This window comes from Phalangium opilio, unplaced genomic scaffold (genome assembly GCF_054372755.1).
Source record: "Phalangium opilio isolate 3A_F unplaced genomic scaffold, DU_Popi_V2 ptg000329l_1, whole genome shotgun sequence".
Taxonomy (NCBI): domain Eukaryota; kingdom Metazoa; phylum Arthropoda; class Arachnida; order Opiliones; family Phalangiidae; genus Phalangium; species Phalangium opilio.
Genome location: NW_028324226.1, coordinates 7,073,234 through 7,098,736, shown reverse-complemented (window position 1 = coordinate 7,098,736; position 25,503 = coordinate 7,073,234). Strand labels below are relative to the sequence as shown.

Below are 25,503 nucleotides of genomic sequence, written 5' to 3'. Positions count from 1 at the left end.
TTCAAAGGACTCATCACGTTCTCAATTAAGAACAACCAAAAAGTAACTGGCGTAAACACAATCAAGGGGAAAACTAATTAACCATGCATTTTAAAAATTATCCCAGTACATAATATTTCCATTCTTAAAATTTATAAGATAAAATGTTAGTTTAGCGGGTGGTTATTAAAATACGAATCTTTCCCAATAATTCTAGACCAAATGAAAATTTCCTAATAAGTCTTGAGAAGAAAAGTCAGTTTTAAAGCAGCGAGCAAGTATGAGAAGGAGTTTCGGTTAGACAAAATTGCCCCACTTTCAAAAGCGGTACCGAACTGTGGTATCAGAGTTCCGCACATGGGCAATCAGAGCAACAGAGAGGAAAAATTATCAGAGAAGTTTGTTTACAGCCAGTATTCTTATCGGATCACGTGACGTCTGGCTTCTCGGCTATGCGCCGAGGTAGGTGCGCGTGAGAGAGATATCTATCTGTGCCTTTATAGTTACCTTCCCTCTTCCATTCACCTTATACCTGCTTACTGTTTCAAGGGACCAGTGCTTCCTTTGACGGTTTAGGAAACGTGACTTTTCCCCAAAGTACTCGGCAAAACAAAGTCGGGCCGAAACGGGAGACCAGAAAGAAACCTATTACTAGAGTTTAAACGTATTGGCGGATTATTTAAAACTTTTCAATTTAATAAATGAGTTAGTGGTCGAAGGACAGTCGAATGGTCGGAGTCTAGCGTGAATTCCCTTTACGTAACGAGCAGAAAGATTACAGCCAAGCAATCTTCCCCCGGAACACGCCTTCAAGAGAGAAAACGAGAGATAAAGAATCGGACACTTGCTATTTCTAACGGGCGGTTTCTTCGCTGTATAATTGGAACTTTTCAATAAGAATTGAGCTCTTTGGTTTCCAAAAAAAAAAAAAAATAAGTCACATTGAAAAACCTAGATAGGAGCTTAACAGCAATGAAAATTACCTTTCAAAACGTTCCATAAAAATCAATACTGTTCCTGACCTTTTAGAGGCAAAATTCTTGACTTCCCAACTATTTCGGGCATACTTTGGCTGATGCTTCAAATTTCCTCATATTTCTTTCAATTTCTGGGATATAATCCGGAAATAAATTGCTTTCCCTGACCTTTTCGAACAAAAAACTTCTGATGTTTTGGATAATTCCAAAATAATAATAATAATAATTATAATTATCCTGGTGTTTTAACACATATTTTCAAATTCCGTAGATTTTCGATATGATTTCAGTGGGTATTACCAATTATTGACTTTTCTTGGGTGTCCAAAATAGAACAAAACCATAGTAATGATGTCACAATTTTCTGCGATTTTGGAGAAAAGCTCCAAAGGGTTTGAATATATTTCGTTTGCAAATTCAGTTTCACATTAAAGTTTTCATTGTACTCTAGGTTTTCAAGCACAGTATAATAAAAAACCTTACAACGTGTAGTTTTTGACGCTATTTTCGAGCAATGCCAGATTCAAATAGACCCTAAATTAATTTTAGGAATTGGACGACGATCAAATGCAAGTGCTAGATCCCTCTTTGAGCCTAGAAAACGCGGACAGTTTCTCATTGATGTGCAAATTAATTCCTCTTTTAGTTGTCGGTGGAAAATCCCCTGTTCGAGGAATGGTCTCCCCTTCTTGGTTTTAAGGGAGGCTTTCCTGTCAATTTGATTAAAACCTTTTTTTCTCTAACTCAAGCTATATTTGTGAATCCTGAAAGCGTGTACCGATGAAGTTTTAGGTTTGGTGAAAAGCTAAGCTACCCACGATTAGAAAAGACTTTTCTTTAATAATAAAAAAATATTCGCATGCCATCTAGCGCGTCCCTCTAATTCTCCGAGTTGAAATGATGCAATTGTTTTTGGTTTTTTGACCTACCCACCCTTCTAATTTTTCAACCGATACGACAAATGAGTCTCATTAGGCTTTTTGCTATCGATTGACTCCAATTTAGTGGTTCCACCTAGCGTTGCCTCCATTGGGAAATATATTTCTTCTTCAATAGTCCTTTTTGATGTATAACAGGGGTTAGGCAACCCTCAGTATCGGTACATACAAGGAGGTTGACGCATTGCTTCCTCTGCGCACTATCATTTTAGCGCGGTTTTTTTGTGTAGGTCAGGTAGAATGTGTGGAAAACGTTATTTTAGATGGATTTAAAGTTTATTTAATGCAGTTTAACTAATAGAAACAGTTCGACAATTGTTAACACGTTCGCGTCTCTCCTCCAAGAGAGATAGATAAACAAGGGTTAAACTTACGTGGGTGGGGTGTTGTTGGGAGAAAGGTGGTTTTACTGGTTCTAGGTTTTTGGAAGCAGAATCGCGGAAGTCTTTCGTGGGATTTTTTGAATTCGAATACCAGGGATAGAGAAGCAGGAATGGAGAACGGTTAGTATTATTAATTCAGTCCGACTCGTAGCGCAGTATAGAGTCCCTCCCTTCAACACGTAACGAAAAGTTTAAATTGTCTTATTGGCTCACTTAAAGTTGGCTTTGATGACGTTCCTGAGAGGGACGGCGAAAAATGCGAAATTCCTTTTTTACCTCTGTCGCTAAGACCCGCTTCTTCTTTCATACCCCCACGTCCCGGAGAATTGGTTCCGGGACTTGGACGCGCGCCTGGATTACTCTGTTCATTCCTGCTTCTAAAATTACATCCATCCCTGTTTATACTCATGATGAGACAAAACGCCTAGAGCCAAAAATCGAGGTGGAAGGCAAAGTTCTACCCTCTTGGCATTTGCTCTTAGTTACATCGAAATAGTCTATAAGAGGTGCGCCCCTTCGAGTGTTACTCGACTTCATGGATTTATCTGTAACGAATTATTCAGTAAAGTTGATTCTTTGCAGAAGAAACTCATTTACAGAAAATAGATCCATGTTCAAATTCTATTGGCGTTATTAGAGAACGCTGCGCATTTAGAATTTAATTAAAATACTTCGTAAGTGTCTAATTTTAGGACTCTAAATCGGTAATTTAAACGGTAATTTGTTCTTTCAAACCATAATAAATAAAGCTGCTTGAGGGATTTCCTTGGCATCAGTCCTTACTTGAGCTCGTTCTGGGTATTTCATAGGGTAACTCACGCACAACAAACATCTAAATCCCAAAGAAAACCACGGCAGGAAATTAAGATCTCTATAGAGTGGCAATTGTAAGTCTTCAAAGACATTGATGGAAAAAATCCCAAATGAATGAAAAAGTCCTTCATTCGCGTAAACGGTATACTACTCCTCCATATAGATTACTAGTATAATGAAATTAATCGGTTTTCCATGAATATTGACAATTAATTGTTAGCATACAAAACAAAAGTAACAAGTTTGCAATATTTTAACTGTAATCGGTTACTTATCTTTAGGGTACGATTTCTCCATATAGCTTACTAGTACCATGAAATTAATCAGTTTTCCATGAATATTGACCAGTTAATTGTTTGCATATAAAACAAAATTATCAAGTTACGATGTTTAACTGTAATCGGTTACTTATCTTAAGGGTGTTTAGGGGGAATGATTTTATAATGTTAACAGTAATATGTCAAATGTTTAGAAGTACTGTTCTTTACTGATGTACTGGATCCCAAGAACCAATTTTCATTGCTTATTTCTTAATGAAACCGACAAAAAACACCATAATAATATAAAGTTTTCGACAGTTTTCTAAATAATAAATATTTACTGACAAATTAGGCAATGAAAATCCTGAAATCTAAGGAAGAAAAACTGCAAGGTCTTCAGCCTTCAATCTCCCTTTCCCTTTACAGATAATTTAAGACAATCATAATTCTCATTCAATTAAAACTGATTTACAAATAATTCGATTCATTATCGATCAATCTTAATATTCTCAGGAATTTAGCCTAAATTCCTTTCAATACTGTAGACGTATACATTCTCAATGTCGCTCTGTTAATTCCGTCGACCTCTGACATTTAAAGACGGCAGGAAGACTTGGGCGAATACGCGTAGTTGCGTTAGGGTACGTGGTACGCTCCAAGTACGGAATTAGCCTTGCTCTAAATGTTTTGAACTATCCCTTTCCCGCCCCTTTCGCTACCCCTACCCATTTGTTCCAGCTAACCTTGCAGCTAAGATAATGCGGACTAACCTATATCCTTTGTAACTAGATGAGTAACATTTTAAATGATACGGTTTCGTTCCCAGTTTCGATTTTTAAGAATTACTCGCGAACTAAAAGAACTGGATCTCGCGCAGACTTAGCCGCGTCGGGAGACAAAACAAACTTAAAACGGTTCGCGAACACGCGCCCTTTTGTAAACTGATCACGTGGCCAATCCGCGTATCTAAAACACCAATATTTGTTCAATGAATTAAGAAAATATTGGGTAAATATTATGAAGTAACATAGGATTTACTTCGTTAGACGGACGTGTGCTGCGGATTGGTCACATTGTTGGTTCAACCGCCCAAGGTCTTAAAATTATTACACTTTTATTTACTGGAGTTTTAGTACGATTCCTTCACGCTAAAATATGGATTTAATTTTCCAAAAACATTTTCTTTAGAAAATTGCACGAATTTACTAAGTTTCATCATGAAGAGGTAAATTAGAGTTCATGCTCCAATGGTAATCAGAGAATTGTTCCACTTTCTAGTCTCGGCAATTCGTGAAATCACAAGTTTACAAGATATGTTCCAATTGTATGACACTACCTATACTTCGTAATGCTAGAGACTTACTGAGAGCTAGAGAACGACGCGAGAATTTACTACACTCGGTTTTTCAGTCCATCTTCCTATTTAGTCTGTACTAAGCCTTTGACAGCGCCTCGCCAGGCGTCGCTTTACAAGAATCTATGACGTTTCATCTACGTCACTTCATGACAAGCTCTCAGTAACCAGTGACAAACTTATGGAACATATCTTATGAAAGTATGGTTAAATCTTAAAGAATTTTTCGACTTATAATCTACGCAACTTAAAATATATATCACGCGATGCAGCAGATCTTATTCATATCACAAATTTTCCTCGTAATAATGATGAAACTTTCAATTTACAATCGTATTTTCTAAAGAAAACAATGATTTCTTGATAATTTTAATAAAATATATAGTTTCTAAGACCTCTAAAGCAAACGATAAAATAATTACGCATTATCAAGGTGATGTATTTAATCATATTTCAAGTGTTTAACGAATCGTATTAAATCTTCTCGCATGAGCAAAATGGATACGCAAGAAGTATCGATCCTTAGTCAAGTATAACAATCCCATTATACGCGTAACTACACAATCGTTCGGCGCGCGCCCTTTGATTTCTCTAGAAGTAGTTTTGAATGAATGCTGTATGAATGTAGGTAACGGAGAGGAAACCATCCCGATGTTAATGTTGAACCATTCAGAAAACAAAGAAGAGCAACCGGCGCCTCCCCCAACTCGCAACAGGCGCACCAGTTCCATCATGGGCCATTCCTTCTCAGCGGCCCTGCAACAGCAAGCTGCCTTGCAACAACAGCAAGCCGCGGCCGCTGCGGCTGCCGCTGCCGCCTCGCAACAAGCCACAATTACGACAGTGGCCGTCTACACGGGAGGAGGAGGAGGAGGAGGGGGCGGCGGGGGCGGTGGCGCCTACGGTGGCGGTGCTCAACAGCAACAGGACTTCAACAACAGGTCCAGTATGTCCGGAGGCCACGGAGGAGGCAAGCTCATTGACATAGGACCGGTGACTACCAAAAGCGACGCTAATGGACTAGCTAATAATTCCGGTACGATCACAATATGCACGTCACTCCTATACAAATCTTCGACAAGTCTCTTGTGAAAAATGCGGTCCTTAAGATTGCCTTGGTTGTTGGTATAGATACAAATAAAACATCGCGAACCTAAAAATCCATGGTTGGATACGTGCACCAATAAAATGGCATTGACCTGATGACGCAATCATCGGGTCAATGACAATGACCATGACGCGTACGTCAGTAAAATGAAATTTGGATAATGTAGCAGCGCTTGAGTGTACTCCGATGAAAACTCTATTTTCCATGACATCCCTTGTAAAATATGACTTAATCATGGAAATAGACTCAATTAAAGATAAATTCTCTTTTAATCTTATTTAAATAAATTTACGTTCCACTGAAAAGTTGCAATACCCCAAAAATACATGGCTTCAACCCAATTAAGGATATCTTGACGCAAGGATATGTACGAAACCAGCCTTGAACCTTAGTAGTACTACTTGTATCTAGGCGTCATAATGTCCTTGACAGATACATTCATTAATATTCCTTGACACACTCAACGTATAGTTGACGTGCTTCTACTTTGGCTCTCATTTATAGATATAATAAAAAAAATATGTTAGAGAATCGACCATTTTTCACAACAACTTGTCCTTCGCAACTGGACCAACCCAAAGAACGCATCCTATGTTTGTTTTTTCTTTCTTTGCAACTAAACCTAAACTAGTTCACTGGTCTACGAAATAAAAACTACTTTATCTACACATTCTCCCACTCTATTTAATACTTGTACAGTTTTCTTCTTGTAACTTTTCCTCTATCCGTTTTCAATGCACGTTTCTCTTTTTCCGTATGTTTTTATTCTTCTCTGGCTATCTTGTTGCGTTACTGGAGTTCGAATGGCAACGCTATTCTCTACTATCTCTTTTTTATATTTTACTCCATCCGTCTGTCACATTTAACAAATGGCACGTGGCTTGGCAAGATTAAAAGGAGGTTAATGGTTACGTTTTATCAGGGAGACTCTGTAGGGGAGTGATATTAAGGCAAGAGGAACGTAAATAACGCGAGATTCTTAGAGACATGGCGTTAGTAAAAAGATCACGTGACTTCGTTATAAACTTGGAAGAGAGTTAAATGGAGAGAAAATTTTGGTTGGCGGAAATTAACGTCTCTTAAAATACCTTGACCTTATGTAAGGGCGTGTCAGTGCTGCCACCTTGAGGAAGTTTATGAAAATGTTTTTAATTTTTTCTGCGTTAGAACTAGCTTCCATTTTTGAGATATTGGCAGCTGAATCGTGATGAGAATGGTGGAAAGACTTCGTTGCCGTAGATGGGGTTACAGAGGTAGTGCTATGTTTAAGTACAGAATTTTCCTCTCCATGTAAACCTCTCGTTCAAGTTATAAACAGAATTATATGCCAAGTATGTCATTAAATTGCTACGCAAATCTTTTATTTTAACCAAGACTCCTCTAAAAGAGTCTCCCTAGTTCTTTAGGTTATTTACTTCCGCATTACAACAAAAGAACGTCCATTTCACGAGACAGCTATTATTTTTATCAAGATCAAACAATATTTGTATTTGCTGTTACGTTAAAATTTAACGGGTTTTAAAGCAATTATAATCTCATTGCTTGCTATGTACTTCTATTAGTTATATCTTTAAAATTCATTTGTGCATGATGTAAAAGTTATTACCATTGTAAAATAGATACTTTTCTTATGGAAATTACTTCCTTCTCCAGCTTGAAAACGATGCAACTCTTATTTTGATTCGCAATGTTACCATTATCTATGTCTTCATCCTCAACATTGTCTCCTGAACACTTTTTACAAGTTACCCTTTTCAACAGTTTTTAATTCGCAATTACAATGAAAAAAATTTAGAATGATATATAAACATAAAAAAAATGAGTCACTGGACAAAAATGGAGGTTAAATCCTTCTGACAATATTCAGTTTTGACACGACGAAAGTATAGCGGTGAGATAATAAACAAACAACACGATAAACTAACTGCATGTACAACACTACAACTTACGACACAATATAATTAAATACGTCACAATGAAAATAAACTGATAGCCGTATACCAAAAGAAAAAAAAAACATTCTACCAAACATCTTAAAACCCACGTGTACTGTATTTTTCTTCTTCCCGCAAGAAAATGCCACATGCAATTTTTCTTAATATAGTCCCACTTTATAGACCATTTCGGTGGAAAACGAGGGAATATTCCTGCCTGCGTTTGGCATGTTTTAAATTAAACGAGATACACTAAAAAAAATCAACTCTCCGTCGAAATGGTATATATAATGCTGCAAAATATTTATATACACTTTCGTAAATTATGGCTCTATGTGGAATGTCTTTATATAATATTTCTTCGCATTTTGTACACATTCACTCTATTCTCTTTCAAATGTATACGGTAAAATCTAACCTTAATGTTTTCTTTTTTACACAAGGGACCACTCTCATTTCTTTATATTTTTCTATTCTTTCAGTCTGATCTTGTTTATTACATTAAAGGCGAACGAGTAAACATGTTACATTTTCTCAAAATGACAAGATTTTCACATGTGAAATTACTAATTAAATTACCTGATTATCATTTACAATTGCCGGTAATTTTAAAACTGTTTAAAACAGCTTTTCCAGCGGAGTATGTGACGGAGGTGAAACGTCATAAATTATCTCAAAGTAACACTGAAGAGTGTTTTCAAATTACACATACAGGAGGGCTTTAATTCAATCTTATAGCATTTTCCTTTGGGTCCTCGGGGAGCGCTCCCAAGGAGCAATAAAAATGGTAGTAGTAGTTTCCAGCTTCTTTAAAGACTGTTTTTGAAGAATAGGATCTCCTAGTTTTATTCCTCCATGGGAGCGCTCCGCGAGGACCCAAAGGAAAACGCTATTAATATTTAATTTATAATTTATACAAACTGTCAGCTGACTGATATAATAAATCAGTCAGATCAAAGAGAGTATAAAGGGGGGAGTAGAAGGCTTGGTTTGAGTGTTCTCGCTTTGAAAGATTTCCGCTAAGCATTTTTCTCTGCCCTCTTATCGGTTGAAATAATTTGAACCGGTTATTAGGAGAAGAATATAACAAATAATAAAAAAGAAAAGCTTGAACTCCCAAAATGCCTTGTCAAAGCTAATAGCTTCAACTCCCCCTCTTTATACCCTCTTTGGTCAGATAAACATTGTTATATATACCTGTATAAATTAAATATTACCAAATTCTCGGTCAAAACAACTTTAGGGTTATTATATTTAAACGAAGAAGCATAAACGCTACACACGTAGCATTTGAAAATCTCGTCACTTCGTAAATCAATGACATGTACAACTCGCTCGCCTTTTGTGAATTGTAAGAAGCGCAGTGTTTTTTTACTGGGTTTCTTTGTGTATTTTTTTGATTTGTCGGAAGCAGCTCAAGGGCCGGACGGTAATGTCGTGACGTCAACAGCCACCGGAAATCTAATTCAATTCAACGACACCGCGCCCCCAAAAGTATCTTTCCAAGGGCAGAGCAAAAGTTCCCCCCAAACAGCCTCTTCTATGGCCAAAATTGAGGCGTAAGTATTATGTTTTTCACGTTTCATTTTAAACTAACACTATAATTTAGCCGCATCCCACAGTCTATTACTTTGCCAAATTAGCTGTTATTATCGGAGGCAAAAGTTGATTATTACGAAGCTTGTATAGTTATACCAAGATTACCAACACTACTTTCCTTGGTTTTTAAAAATGCCAACTTTATTTTAAAGTATGAGAAAAATGGGCTACAATTTTCGTACATGAAAAATGAGGTCTGAGTATTGAACGGCAGGGTCATTTTGGGGTACTTCTTAACTATTTAGGGAGAAATGGGCTACGTTCAAGGTTTTTTTGGGGCAAATTTGTGTCAGTGATAAGTATAGCTTTATTTCACAAATACCTTCGAATTAATCGACTTCTGGTTATTATTATAATATTACAGTCGAATAAACGGCCCTAAAAAAGAGGAATTAAAATTTACGAGCACTTCCGTCTATGCCTACAAAAAATATACTTTTAATAATAATAAAATTGGGCTATTAAAAACTTTAGCAGTCATTAAAACACCATTATGAAGATTAAAAAGGGGGTTTGACTTTGTTCCATTTAAAATTAGTACTCCGTTAAACAAATTGGTTTAAAAATATGTCCAATTTCGGTATAATTATAGCGTAAAACCGCGCAAGAATATCGTTTTAAGTTTCGGGACGTGCCTAACGTGGAATACGGCTTCCAGGGGAATCCCGCGTAATGAGTTTTCCATAGAACGCCTGTAAAAATGTTTTACCCGCTGAGCACGCGTGTTCAGGGAGAAGCTCTCTTAAAGGGGATACGAGTTTTTTAAAAAATTCATTCCATCGTGAATGGTGAGAAACTACTTTATTCTTTAAGGGATTAAGAACATGGAGTCCATCCGATGTAGAATCCATTTTAATGACATTTCAATGTGAAATTTATTGCAGTTTAATTATATTTTTCATTTAAAATTATGCTTAGTTTTTAGTTTTTTGGGGGGAGATTTAAATTGCTAGAAATAAATTATTATTTGACGTCGTGGTATTAGTTAAATTTTTGGTTTATTATTAATTAAGATACAATATTAGTTCAAGAAATGGAAATTATGGAAAGTTTTTCAGTTAATTTGAAAGATCATTTAAGATAATGAGTATTTCAAATTGTAACCATGTATCTGTATACATACAATATTCTATGAGAGCGGTAGCTCTCTTAGATAAGACTTCATACTGCTCTTAATGTATAAGGAGGGTTTTTTGTTTGGATGTAGTTTTTTTTGTATTGTACTAATTGGTTCGAAAAAAATCCACTGAACTACAATTCGGACCCTTAATATGTGGTTAAAATTTCAAAGAGATCCATTAATTCGTTTATTTTATAAAAAATAAAGTTGCTAAGGGTGGTTTTCATTTCCATAAAATTAATCACAGATTTTGACGAAAAACTGGAAATTTCCCATAGAAATAACATGGGAAATTTTCCAAAGTTTCAAATTTTGTCCATACCCTTACAAAAATAACCATACGTCAGATAGATTTGAAAACGGTCTTAAATGAAAGCCCCATATCCATAGTTGGCGCCTATTTTTTTTCATCAAGAAAATTTAAGTTTAAGTACTGTTTTTCATAGTTTTAATTACATGCTCCGACTTACGTGGTTTACCCTGAAACTATGGAACCTGCGACTTTTTAGCATGAGTTATGTAGTGTATGAAGCGAGTTTGGTCGTTTTACCGTGGTTATAGTCAAATTCTTAGAACAAATAGCTAGCTTAATGGACATTTTATCTTTTCTCTGCTTAGGTTAAAGCTACTTAAACTTGATTACCTTGTGGGTGCTTGTAGGTACTTGTGGGTACTTGTGGGTGCATGTAGGTACTTGTGGGTGCTTGTGGGTGCTTGTCGGTAACTTGTAGGTGCTTATGGGTACTTGTAGGTGCTTGTAGGTGCTTGTGGGTACTTGTGGGTGCTTGTAGGTACTTGTGGGTTCTTGTGGGTACTTGTAGGTACTTGTGGGTGCTTGTGGGTACTTGTGGGTGCTTGTGGGTACTTGTGGGTGCTTGTGGGTACTTGTGGGTGCTTGTAGGTACTTGTGGGTGCTTGTAGGTACTTGTGGGTGCTTGTAGGTACTTGTGGGTTCTTGTGGGTACTTGTGGGTGCTTGTGGGTGTTTGTAGGTACTTCTGGGTGTTTGTAGGTACTTGTAGGTACTTGTGGGTACTTGTGGGTGCTTGTGGGTACTTGTGGGTGCTTGTAGGTACTTGTGGGTGCTTGTAGGTAATTGTGGGTGCTTGTAGGTACTTGTGGGTGCTTGTAGGTACTTCTGGGTGTTTGTAGGTACTTGTGGGTACTTGTGGGTGCTTGTAGGTACTTGTGGGTGCTTGTAGGTAATTGTGGGTGCTTGTAGGTACTTGTGGGTGCTTGTAGGTACTTCTGGGTGTTTGTAGGTACTTGTGGGTACTTGTAGGTACTTGTGGGTACTTGTGGGTGCTTGTAGGTACTTGTGGGTGCTTGTAGGTACTTGTGGGTGCTTGTAGGTACTTGTGGGTGCTTGTAGGTACTTGTGGGTGCTTGTAGGTACTTGTGGGTGCTTGTAGGTACTTGTGGATGCTTGTAGGTACTTGTGGGTGCTTGTAGGTACTTGTGGATGCTTGTAGGTACTTGTGGGTGCTTGTAGGTACTTGTGGGTGCTTGTAGGTACTTGTGGGTGCTTGTAGGTACTTGTGGGTGCTTGTAGGTACTTGTGGGTGCTTGTAGGTACTTGTGGGTGCTTGTAGGTACTTGTGGGTGCTTGTAGGTACTTGTGGGTGCTTGTAGGTACTTGTGGGTGCTTGTAGGTACTTGTGGGTGCTTGTAGGTACTTGTGGGTGCTTGTAGGTACTTGTGGGTGCTTGTAGGTACTTGTGGGTGCTTGTAGGTACTTGTGGGTGCTTGTAGGTACTTGTGGGTGCTTGTAGGTACTTGTGGGTGCTTGTAGGTACTTGTGGGTGCTTGTAGGTACTTGTGGGTGCTTGTAGGTACTTGTGGGTGCTTGTTGGTACTTGTGGGTTCATGTAGGTACTTGTGGGTACTTGTAGGTACTTGTGGGTTCATGTTGGTACTTGTGGGTACTTGTGAGTGCTTGTAGGTACTTGTGGGTGCTTGTAGGTACTTGTGGGTGCTTGTAGGTACTTGTGGGTGCTTGTAGGTACTTGTGGGTGCTTGTAGGTACTTGTGAGTGCTTGTAGGTACTTGTGAGTGCTTGTAGGTACTTGTGAGTGCTTGTAGGTACTTGTGAGTGCTTGTAGGTACTTGTGAGTGCTTGTAGGTACTTGTGAGTGCTTGTGGGTGCTTGTAGGTACTTATGGGTACTTGTGGGTGCTTGTATGTATTGGGGTGCTTGTAGGTATTGTGGGTATTTGTAGGTATTTGTAGGTACTTGTGGGTGCTTGTAGGTACTTGTGGGTGCTTGTAGGTACTTGTGGGTGCTTGTAGGTACTTGTGGGTGCTTATAGGTGCGTGTGGGTGCTTGTAGGTGCGTGTGGGTGCTTTTAGGTGCGTGTGGGTACTAGTAGGTACTTGTGGGTACTAGTAGGTAATTGTGCGTACTAGTAGGTGCTTGTGGGTACTTGTGGGTGCTTGTAGGTACTTGTGGGTACTTGTGGGTGCTTGTAGGTACTTGTGGGTACTTTTGGGTAGATGCTTTGCCCGGGTGCTTGTAGGTGGAATTTTTAGGGGGGCGCCTCGCGTTTCAATAAATGATTGTAAAAAATGTATTATTCTAATTCCAATAAGAATGCACACTTTTAATGATTTACGTTTTATTTTTGAAGTATCATTATAAATAAATGTCTGATTGAGCTAAAGTTATGGTCCCCTTTATATATGTTTCTGCTTAGTGCAGATTTTGAAAATGTAAAACAGTTTCTTAACATTCTTAATTAAAATGAAGACTGAAGGAACAGATATTAATCAAAAATGTCTTGATTAGAATCAAGACCTAAAAAGTATCAATAAGACTGAGGTTATCACTTGTCTGAAGGATCAGATATTAATTTTTCTTTTTAATTGAAACTTAAATGCATGCTTAAGAAAAAACAACGTTCCATTACCGTTTTCCGTTGAAATAAATTATTTTACTGGTAATCAATTTCAAAAATTTACTTATCTCGGCTTTTCGACCACAATTCCATTCCCCGAAAACATTTTATCATTACATTTATTACTTTTCGGAGATAACGTGTCAAAATAGCCTATAAAAGAAGAAAAAACTGTAATAGCGGTCTGTTTAGCCATGATAACAACCTTTTAAAAGTTGCAAGCACTATATAACCCTTTCTAGACTAACTGGACCTGAGCAAACTATAGCTTAACCTGCTACTAGTACGACCAGAGAGAAATGATGTAATCTGGAGTTGAAATTTCATCATGTGCGACCTGCGGCCCTGAAACTCTCCCATAGTCCCAGTGTGTGTAGAACATAATTTTTTCGCTGTTATCTGCCAAAATCAATCTTTCTAGATAGTGCCGCCTGCTCACTTGAATTTTTCATGATATAATAAGGTTTGAATGAACAAAATTCTAGATTACTATTTTCACTACTATGTCCTTCTGCTAACTTGAAGCAAACTTTCCTCTCTTTCTGCTGCTCATTACCGGTGCCATTCCCTTGACTTTCTGTTCGTTATAACTACTATCATGAATTTATTTATTTCAAACCAAAATATAAAAAAAATGGATTCTTTTTCCTTTTGTGCTACTTAGAATTTTCAAATGTATATAATGTTGTGCCGTGCCATATCAAATAGTCTCTAACCATTGTTAGAAACTAGAGAGAGAAATTGGGCAGTAACACTGATCATGCCCTGAACTATGAGAAAGAACAATACGACGGTTGACTAAAGTACGCTTGATATTACATCATTTTGCAAAACCGCGAGTAAAAATCTTACTGTCCCTATTGAATTTGGCGCCATTGGTTTTAGAATAATTAAAATGTTCCACTGCGAAGCGTGCCGGTCACAAATGGGGATGTAACGTCTTTAGGAGCCTTTTAAAACGCAAAACCATACACGTACTCTCCCAAAAGTAATTAATGTAATGATAAAATGTTTTCGGGGAATGGAATTGTGGTCGAAAAGCCGAGATAAGTAAATTTTTGAAATTGATTACCAGTAAAAAATTTATTTCAACGGAAAACGGTAATGGAACGTTGTTTTTTCTTAAGCATGCATTTAAGTTTCAATTAAAAAGAAAAATTAATATCTGAACCTTCAGACAAGTGATAACCTCAGTCTTATCGATACTTTTTAGGTCTTGATTCTAATCAAGACATTTTTGATTAATTAATGAAGATATCAGTAATTAGCATTACCAGGAATGCATACAGCTAATAGGAATCATTGTGTAGCCATTTTCTCAACGTACCTAGACGTATTTTGTCATTATGTATGACGAATTTTACCTCTAGCACACTTGACCTCGCGTTGTTACCAACCAATGAAATCACACTATGAAAGAAGTCATATTTATGATGTGTGACGGAAAGTACTCTTGCCCGACCCACAAAACCCGCATAGAAATTAACATGGGACGTATAGGGGAACAATGATTCCTAAAAAAGTCAACTACTATACTAGGAATACATAGATTTCTTCTACCTGGAATCTTTATCTGACGCAAAGAGAACTTTTTTACATTTTGGTACGATGCTCACGGGTCGCATTAGCTGCGGCACAGGTGGCTAGCTGGGTCAATGTCAAGTTCAAATATATCACGCATGACGCAGGGGCGACGGTTTCTAACCCTCCCCCCTTTAATTCAAGCAGAAAGGCACGGAAATGGCCTGTTAATAATTCCAAGTATAAGAAATTCATATATTCCTGGCTATGGCTACACGGATAGGACTTCTGTAGGTTAGGTAAAATTAATTGCTGATAACTTCCGTATTATTGTACCAATAGTTCCAATTAGAAATATTCATAATTTTATATTATCTTTTGAATGAAAGAGAACAATGCAACATCTTCAGAACCCAATATTCCCATTGACACTTTTGTCGAGGGGAAACAAAAGATAACGTTGGAGAGAAATAAGGAGAGAGATTAAAAACGAAAAATATAAGGATTAAGGCTCTTTTTCTGTTTTTCTTTTTTATGTTTTTGCCGTTACGACAGACTTCGGTTCTGAATGACGTGAGGGCGCAAGACAAGAAGCCTTCTTTTCTCAAACACACACAGTTACCCCAAAACTATAAGACATTCATTCTTTGGGGTTATTTTCTTTTCCGCTGTGCAGAGAAAGTCACTGTGCACCACACAAAATAAAACGGAAAAAACCCTTTTCTTTCAATAACAGGAACGTCACGTTGCTTCCCGTTACCGAACAGAAAGAGTGGAAAATATGAGAAAAACAAATACAAGATCATCACGACAAAAAAAAACAAAACTTAAAAACAAAAAAATACAAAAGGTTTCGCGTACGATCGAGTTATACCGCGTGGTGTCTCAGGGATTAAAAAAAAATAAATTAATTATGAATAAAATACTTTGAAAATAATCGGAATTGAGATTAAATACAAAGCCAAAACGACATGCAAAGAGACAACGGAGTCTGCGAAACAACGACAGTAAAAAAATTATACAAAAAGATAATAAAGAGCATTTAAATTAAATCCGCATGGTGTAATGAGGAACCAATTAAAAAAATAATAAGCCCCACTCTTTTCTCGTAATTAAACAGTTTCAATTTGAAAACAAGATGGATGGATATGAGGGTAAAGGCAGCTAAAACAATAGATAAACTAACAACTCATCAACTATGGAAGACTTAGAACTACAAATACCATAGATATGGATTTAGGATTTAAAGAAAAAAATGCCAAAAACTAACCGATAAATAATTATTTAAAATAAAATAAACTAAAAATAACCATTTTCTCTCCGTCTTTAAACGAGAATTTTTTGGGGTAGCGCGAGAATCAATATTTTTAACAATCTTTCTTATTAAAAGGGGGACTAAAAGGAATCGCCTTAAAACTAATATTAAATATTAATTATTAAATTAATAAATGTAAAAAAAAATAACCGGGAAACATTGTCGTGTTTTTTTACACACTGTCACCGAGATAAATGCCCCCATAAAATTAACTAAAATCAAAGTGGTCGGATGAATTTTTTGGCTACCAATAAGAAAAAAGAAAAGAAAATCCGCCTTAAATATTTTGAGGACCAAATTAAAAGGAAACAACATAAACTTGGAGGAATTTAAACTAATTAAAATCAAGGTTAATTAAAGAACATTTAATGGGGGAGAAATTTGTACTATTTACATACAACATGCAACAGAACACGAAACGATAGGGCGTAGACTAATTAATTATTAAAATAATATCGCGTAGGAAATATAATAATTTAAATTAAATTATTTAATTTTGCCTGATTAATTTATAGAGAGAAATAACTCTGGTCAGCTTTTAATTAAAATTTAACGAGTTAAATTAAATTAATAATTAGTGATTATTTTAGCGCTCAAATTAAAACATAAAAGGTGCTACCAAAATTTGAGAGTCCATTAAACGCGTAAATAATAATGTAAAATATTGTTCCAATTAGAGTTACGAATATTTAGCCTCCCCCCCCCACTTCATTAAAATTCATATTTAAAATCAAATAAAATTAAATTATTCAATTGACCTAGACCTCCCCCATTTCGAGAACATATCAGAGAAAACTTTAGATACTATTAAAAAAAAATATAACGAAACTGATTCTAACAAAAACTTTAAATTTAAAATTTAAAAGCCAATTAAAATTCAAAATAAAAATAGGTCGTTTTATAATTAACAAGAAAAATCCGTCGTGACCCTTAAAATTAAAAGAGAAAATAATTAAAATCGAAAAACATTTGATTGAAGTCACGAAAAGTAACGAAAAACACTTGTCATCTATTTTTGGGCGATACCAATAAAATTTTCGAACAAAATGTAAAAAAAAATAATTAAGGGAAAATTAAAAATAATTAAATTTAATCCAGAAATAAATTTAAAATACTATGAATTAATTCCTAAAAATTGATTGTTAAAAGAAATTTGTTAAAATTATATATTTCAACTTTCAAAATTTAGAAATTAAATTATAATTGGCTCTTTTAGATTAAGTTAAACTTCTAGTTTAATCAGAATTTTAAATTTTACTAGATGACAGGATTTAAAAAGTATCAAATTGAAAAAGAGAAAGAATTTATAAATAAAGTTTAAAATAACCCTAAAATTACTTAAACCTCGGAAAAGAGTATATAATATGATCCACTTTTTCCAACCAAAAAAACTTATTACATTAATTTAAAATAATTAAAATGAACAAAAAAACATCTATGAATTTTTTCCCGCTTTTATGTATTTGTAGGAAAAACAATTTAGAAAGTCTATAGGTATTAAAATCAAATCAAACTTAGGTTTTGTAAATACTTTAAAAACAAACCAAAGTTGTTGAATGTATTTAAAGAAAAAAAAACTGACTATAATTATAAACAACTTTGAAGAACCGAAAGTGGCAAAGAAAAACTCTCTACACACAAAAAAAGGGCCCAATATTGTTACTTGAAAACTAAGAGTGGAAGAAGTTACAAGGACAAACTACAACACGAAACTTTTTACAACAACGTAAAAGGCTGAAATCCTTCCGCGTTCATTAAAAAGACTTTACTACAAAGAACCTAAACTAATCTCTTGTCCATTCACCAAAACAATTACCATGAAAAGTCAAAAAATGTCTACGCTCAACGTTAAAAAAAAAACGCGCAAAATCGCATTTTTTCGATATATTCAAATTGCGTTTTCAAATTTTAATTTTGGCTTCACGGTATTAAAGTCAAACTGAAACGTTTTTAACGTTTAAAATTAAAAAATAAATATTTGAACGATTAAATTTATCAACCAGTATTTATAATTATGTTAAAGTTAATCATTCATAAACTAAATGAAAAGAAATCAAACATTACACACAGTTATAACCCAAAGTTGTACGTAAAACTATATAGGTATTAATTTACGTTGAATTTTTTATGGAATTTAAAAAAGAAACGTCAATTAATTCTTTCGAACTGAGGAACACAAACTACTTAAACGATCACTTATACTGTTTGCCGATAGGTCTACACTGAGCCCCTAAATGTAAATCCATCCAATAATAATATGGTGATCGTCACATTGCAAAAATAAAATGTATTCCAATTTTTTTAATATATCTATATATAATATACAAAATATTATGAAAGTTGACGTTTCTTTTTTAAAAACTTTACGGCCAATTAATGTTTTTGTTAAAAAAAATGCTAACACTTAATAAAAAAAATAAACATTACTGAAAAGGGAACAGCCTAAAATTGTGATATAACGAAATAAATTAAAAAAAATAAATAAAAATTCGCCGTAGCTGTGCCGCCAATTCAACCAAGCCCCACTTGGCTGTAATTAGCTACCGCGTTCGCGAGCCTTGTTCGGAAATTTAAGAAAGAAATTGAGAAAGAAAGAAAGCCAGTATCGGAAGGAAACGAGGGAAATTTTTGGGAAATAAAAATTATATTTAAAATAAATCTGCCTTTTTGGGGAGTTGTTAGGGAAATTTACACACGTAACGAAATTGCAAGGAACAAAAATACGTAGCGAAAACAAATTTTTCCCAAATCGCCTCCCTCAGTTTCGAAAATAAAACGTTACGCAAAAGTGCAGTTCATGCTTCTAATTTCGCAACGTCAAAGAAAAAACCATGAAACTTGTTAATTTCACCAAATTTTATCGATAATATTTAGTTTCTCAACTTAATAACTAAACAGCGTATAGTTTTTCAGTTTGCATCTTTAGTTAATGTTTTTATGTGGCAACAAAAAGAAAATTAAAAAATATATATAAACTTCAATGAAACAATAACTGAAAAAAAAAACATATTCACGCTGGTGTTGGTCTTTAAAAAAAAACAAACAAGAAATTATTGTAAATAATAAACCGTTTCACTAAACCGAATAAAAAAATTTAAATAAAGGCCAACGGTGAATTAAAGTTACGTTACGGAAAAATATACTACCATTGGAGATAGTGTTGTAAGCACAAAAATTATTGTTTGTAAATAAAGCAAGCATAATTTATTACAATAATTATTACGAACCGTCTTTCCTTTCTATTTATTTATTAGGGGTCATTGCCATTGCATTGAGGCCTATACTATTTTCAGGGTCAAAGGTCACCGTTTAAACAACATAGGCTTAAGATTGAAACATAACAATTTTACTTTCAAACATTAAAATTCCGTTTTTATGAAATTAGTCTTAGTAGTATGTTGTTAAATATTAATTAAACCAATTACTTCTGTGATGTTCGACGAATTCCAGGCCTACTATCGTCTACGGTTATGGAAGCCACAACACTACAAAGGCCGCTACTTTATTATGTTCGTGATGTTACTTAAATATATAATTCAGTTGAACTATTAATCCACGATACAACCCGAAAACAATTCACAGTTTGCTTAATTTAAAACGCAGACTCGACAATGAAGTTGTCAACTAGCACAGCGCATCCTCGTCTAAACCAAGCAGTGGCGCCGCCAGGATTATTTTACAGGTAGGCTAAGGAAGATTTGGGGGCCCCTTATAAAATTTCAAGAGAAAAATTTAGTTGCTTAGTGTCGATAATATTAAATTAACAACTATTTTTATCATATTATTCATATAGAGAAGTTTAATAGATTAAAGTTCAGTAATATCAGACAATGGACATATTATTATATAAACTATAGTTTGCGAAAATAATAAAGCACGAAGTCGGAGAGAGAGGGGATTTTCAGTTAAGCCCCCTATGAGGTCACTGTGCACTGCTGATGTGGTGAGGAAAAGGGAAATCGGTTAACCAAATAGAGTCTGACATCGAAGTTTTATGAGACCAGAAGGAACGGGAGATAGTCTGGAGGATAACTGTCGATTTTTAATAAAATCATGCACTTTTTCAAGAAAGCATGAAACTTGGTATAAAGTTAGTTTGAAGTATATTAAGTCAATTAAAGATTGGAGGCATTCCGTATCTCTGTTGTGACAGCCGTGACAAGCCGTCAAAGCGGCCGTGAAATTGTAAACTCACCTAACATCATTTTAGGTAGCACCCCTCGAGATACGCAGCCTTCGAGCTATAGAGAAAATGTAGGGGTCGTGTATAAAGCAAAAATCTCTCCGATTCGTAGGAGCTCAGTAAGGAATGAAAGAAATTTTCAATAGAAAATCAAACCACGCGCTACAAAATGAAAAAATTACTTAATTCTTAACTGCTATTATTGAACATTTTAAAATAACAATTTGGCAACATAATTAAAGGCATAATTTCGTATAAGCACAACTCCAAGTAACACCTGTTACTATTATTAATAAAAATAGTTAACCATAAATATTATTAGAGTTGTAAACAACTTTTTTTTAATCATTCATATGTAAAACCCTCTATGGTTTAAATGAATTCCATTTTCATAGCAGTAAACACAATAGGAAAAAAGTTACGTCCAATAAAAGAAACCCTCCTTATACATGAAAGCCAATATGAAGTCTTATCTAAGAGAGCTACCGCTCTCTTAGAATTATTGAACATTTTAAAGTAACAATTTCGCAACATTTAAGAATAAACAACTGTCAACATTTTAAGTAATAATTTGAGAATATTTTAATTATTCTTCACATTTTAAAGACTGAAAAATATTTTTATGATACAGGCATTCAGAAATTCGGTATCCCAATACTGCTAATTTATGCTTGTTAAGTTGTAAAGATCTGAAAATTCATGGCAAATTTTGGTATTGTGGTGATAGAATGGAATTTTTTCTGGTTTTTTGGGTTATTTACTGGGTTTTAGTGATCTTTTGCATGACAAAAAATATTAGGACTTCATATCATAGTTGTTTAGTGCAGAGCGTGGTTCACGTTAAGTTACCGGAATTTTTCTTTTATAAAATTATATTTTAGTTCCCGTCATAAAGATCGCTTACGGTAGTTAAATCCAAGTTAAATTATACTTCGGCTTAATTATGAACAGGTTCGTGTTAGTGAAAGACGATTCTCTAAATTTAAAAGGAAACGAAGAAACCAAGATAAACTAGGAAATTTGCTTCTTATGTAAAAAATACCACTGAAAAACTGACTTACCAAGCGGGCCATATTTGGGGGCAGGTACCTGTCGGATGGAACAAAATATAAAGCCAAAATGGGTTATTTGAGTATGAACCTTGTTTGTTGGATGGCCTTGCCGCCAGCAGGTGATGTGTGCAGAGAAATAATTAAGTGCGGTTGCGTCAAAGGCTGTCGAGGTAATTGTAAATATCAGAAAGCGAATCTACCGTGCACTGCGCTTTGTAAATGTGGAGGGTGCCTAGAGTTGTGAAGCGCTAATTATTTAAAGAGCCATAGACTTCTCTATCTTTAAACATAATTTGTTTATAAATTTTGGAATACATTTAAACCATAGAGGATTTTACACATGAATGATTAAAAACTCTAATTATGTTGCAAAATTATGACTCTAATCATGTTGCGAAATTATGACTCTAATCATGTTGCGAAATTATGACTCTAATCATGTTGCGAAATTATGACTCTAATTATGTTGCGAAATTATGACTCTAATTATGTTGCGAAATTATGACTCTAATTATGTTGCGAAATTATGACTCTAATTATGTTGCGAAATTATGACTCTAATTATGTTGCGAAATTATGACTCAAATTATGTTGCGAAATTATGACTCTAATTATGTTGCGAAATTATGACTCTAATTATGTTACGAAATTATCACTTTAATTATGTTGCGAAATTATGGCTCTAATTAATAATAATAATAATCTAAGCTTGGTCTAGGAAGGGATGTCCACACTAAGTCAACTCGCGACTTATTTACAGGTGGGCCCCTTTACGATGCATAGAGGGGTGGTGGCTAGCCCCTATGCCACAGCTAACCTACAGCGCCCTATACTAACTATTACCGTTAACCTCAGCAAGTTTTGATGGAAAGGAGAAACCGGGTTAGACCGCGGAGGAAAACTCCTTTTAACAAGTGGGGAGAGAACTTGCAAACTCTACGCAGAAGGATTTGTTCCCAGATTTTCACCCGGTGCCACAGTCCGGGATCGAACCCGGGATCCTCTTGCTGCGAGGCGAAAGCGCTAACCGCTACGCCACCCCACTAATTATGTTGCGAAATTATGACTCTAATTATGTTGCGAAATTATGACTCTAATTATGTTGCGAAATTATGACTCTAATTATGTTGCGAAATTATGACTCTAATTATGTTGCGAAATTATGACTCTAATTATGTTGCGAAATTATGACTCTAATTATGTTGCGAAATTAATTACTCTAATTATGTTGCGAAATTATGACTCTAATTATGGTGCGAAATTATGACTAATTATGGTGCGAAACTGTTACTTTAAAATGTTCAATAATTCTAAGAGAGCGGTTGGCTTTCATGTGTAAGGAGGGTTTATTTTATTGGAAGTAACTTTTTTCCTATTGTGTTTACTGCTATGAAAATCATTGGAATACATTTAAACCATACACATTTACACATACACATTTACACATGAATGATTAAAAAAATGTTTACAACTCTAATAATATTTATGGTTAAATATTTTTATTAATAATAGTAACAGGTGATACTTGGAGTTGTGCTTATACGAAATTATGGGTTTAATTATGTTGCCAAATTGTTATTTTAAAATGTTCAATAATAGCAGTTAAAAATTAAGTAATTTTTTTCATTTTGTAGCGCGTAGTTTGATTTTCTATTGAAAATTTCTTTCATTCCTTACTGAGCTCCTACGAATCCGAAAGATTTTTGCTTTATACACGACCCCTACATTTTCTCTATAGCTCGAAGGCTGTGTATCTCGAGGGGTGCTACCTAAAATGATGTTAGGTGAGTTTACAATTTCACGGCCGCTTTGACGGCTTGTCACGGCTGTCACAACAGAGATACGGAATGCCTCCAATCTTTAATTGACTTAATATACTTCAAACTAACTTTATACCAAGTTTCATGCTTTCTTGAAAAAGTGCATGATTTTATTAAAAATCGACAGTTATCCTCCAGACTACTACTACTTCTACGAGAATGACATCAGGGCAGGTCAAACTAAGAGCCTCATCGTAGATGTACATCATACGATGTGGCTAAAAATCAAAAAGCGAGATAGCTTTTCTCGCTAGTCAAAAACTTTTAACACGAAAGTGTTAACCCATTTTCCATTTTAGAGAATATTGTAAAAATCAGATGCCAAAAGGTTCATCATCCTTGTGAAACTTTGTCTAAAGTTCATTGCCTTGCAAGCCTAGATCAAAATATTGTATCAATGGTATTTTAATATTATGAGAACCTAATTTCGGGGCCCCTCTGAAATTTACGGGTAGGCTGTAGCCTACCCAGCCTACCCCCTGGCGGCGCCACTGAAACCAAGTATTAAAATGATTCATAAGTTGACCTTGACCCTCATAATCTAGAACAAAGCTGCAAATAAGGGTATTTTTATTGCAATTTTCTGTAGGCTGATAGCAATATATCACCATGGAGGAATATTAGAGGTGACCTGACTGCGATGTAATACCTTTTGAGTTTTGAAGGACATTTCCATTTTCACTCCACTAAAACTACGCCATGGAAACTGGAAAGGCGAAACGACAATGGTAGGTCAAAGTCAAATCTCAAACGCGTGAAGTTGAGTCACTCAGTAGGCTTTCGCTAATACAATTTAATTTCAGTTTGGACTTCGGCACCAAAGGGCAGAATTTAAAAAGTTACGTAATAGACCATTTTGGAAACTACATAGAGAAAAGCCAACACCCAGGGGCGAGGCCGCCATTGGGGTATTTTTCCTTGCGCCAAGAAGCTACGCCAGACGGAGCCCTCGTTTACTACACGCGGGTGGCTAGCCTACTCCCACTGCCTCTAGCGGTTCTTCTTGGCGACAAGGAGGATACCCCAATGGCATTGTGTGTTTAATTTTCAGTAAATAATTTCCGAAATGGTCTATAGAGGGTGTTGACAGGTATATGAAAATTTGAAAAACGTCACAATAGGTTGTGGGAAAAGGGGTGAAAATCTCCCCTATTAAGCGTGAGACCCTCACTTAGCCTTCCCCCACAAGCCTTTCAGTCTGTGAAGTTTGCCGCCATTTTGGTGGTAAGGGGAGGAGTCATTTTAAACCACACTTCTCTGGCAGATCCCTAACAGGACTTGGCAGTACTTCATCATGCAACCTCACAGTACCTTCCACTGATATGCTCTAGGTAGAAAAAATACGAAGAGGAGGGTCGGAAAACGGACTAAAATAGGCTCTACTCTACAAAAAACGGAATGCCAGCAGGGGTGTGTAGAAGTTCAGCCAGAATGTTAGGGGTGCCACAACAAGGAGCCAACAGTTGCTTTAAAGTTTATAAAACCAGGGATAGATTTAATTTTAGAAGCAGGAATGGAGAACGGTTAGTATTTACTTCAGTCTGACTCATAACCCAGTATAGAGCCCCTCCCTCCAACACGTAACGAAAAGTTTAAATTGTCTTATTGGCTCACTTAAAGTAGGCTTTGATGACGTTCCTGAGAGGGACGGCGAAAAATGCGAAATTCCTTTTTTACCTCTGTCGCTAAGACCCGCTTCTTCTTTCATACCCCTCCATCCTGTGGAAGGGGGTCCCGGGACTTTGACGCGCGTACAGATTACTCTGTTCTCCATTCCTACTTCTAAAATTAAATTTATCCCTGATAAAACATTATTTAAACTGTCCACCTCCATTCTAGTGTCCCATAAAGTAATTAACACAAAAAAATAAACACATTTTGAAATGAAATAAATGAATGAATGAAATAAATAAATGAATGAATGAAATAAATAAATGAATGAATGAATGAAATAAATAAATAAATGAATGAATGAAATAAATAAATAAATGAATGAATGAAATAAATAAATAAATGAATGAATGAAATAAATAAATAAAATAAATAAATAAATAAATAAATGAATAAATAAATGAATGAATGAATGAAATAAATAAATAAATAAATGAATGAATGAAATAAATAAATAAATGAATGAATGAAATAAATAAATAAATGAATGAATGAATGAATGAATGAAATAAATAAATAAATGAATGAAATAAATAAATGAATGAAATAAATAAATGAATGAATGAATGAATGAAATAAATAA

At 35.3% G+C, this 25,503-nt stretch overlaps 1 protein-coding gene across 6 annotated transcripts in view; it reads left to right on the top strand.

Annotated features, from left to right (window-relative positions):
• LOC149610608 (potassium voltage-gated channel protein Shaw-like) overlaps positions 1–15,705 on the top strand; it is a 519,915-nt gene extending 504,210 nt beyond the window's left edge. For 4 of the 6 annotated variants that reach the window (XM_089859332.1, XM_089859331.1, XM_089859333.1 and 1 more), the window contains 3 exons: positions 5,333–5,740; positions 9,161–9,305; positions 15,616–15,705. In XM_089859332.1, coding sequence (XP_089715458.1) covers positions 5,333–5,740; positions 9,161–9,305; positions 15,616–15,664 — 602 coding nt within the window. In that variant the 3' untranslated portion in view covers positions 15,665–15,705. Of the gene's footprint in view, positions 1–5,332; positions 5,741–9,160; positions 9,306–15,434 lie in introns of all 6 variants that reach the window. The other 2 variants (XM_089859335.1, XM_089859334.1) reach the window with 2 other exon arrangements.
• Positions 15,706–25,503: the final 9,798 nt, after the last annotated feature.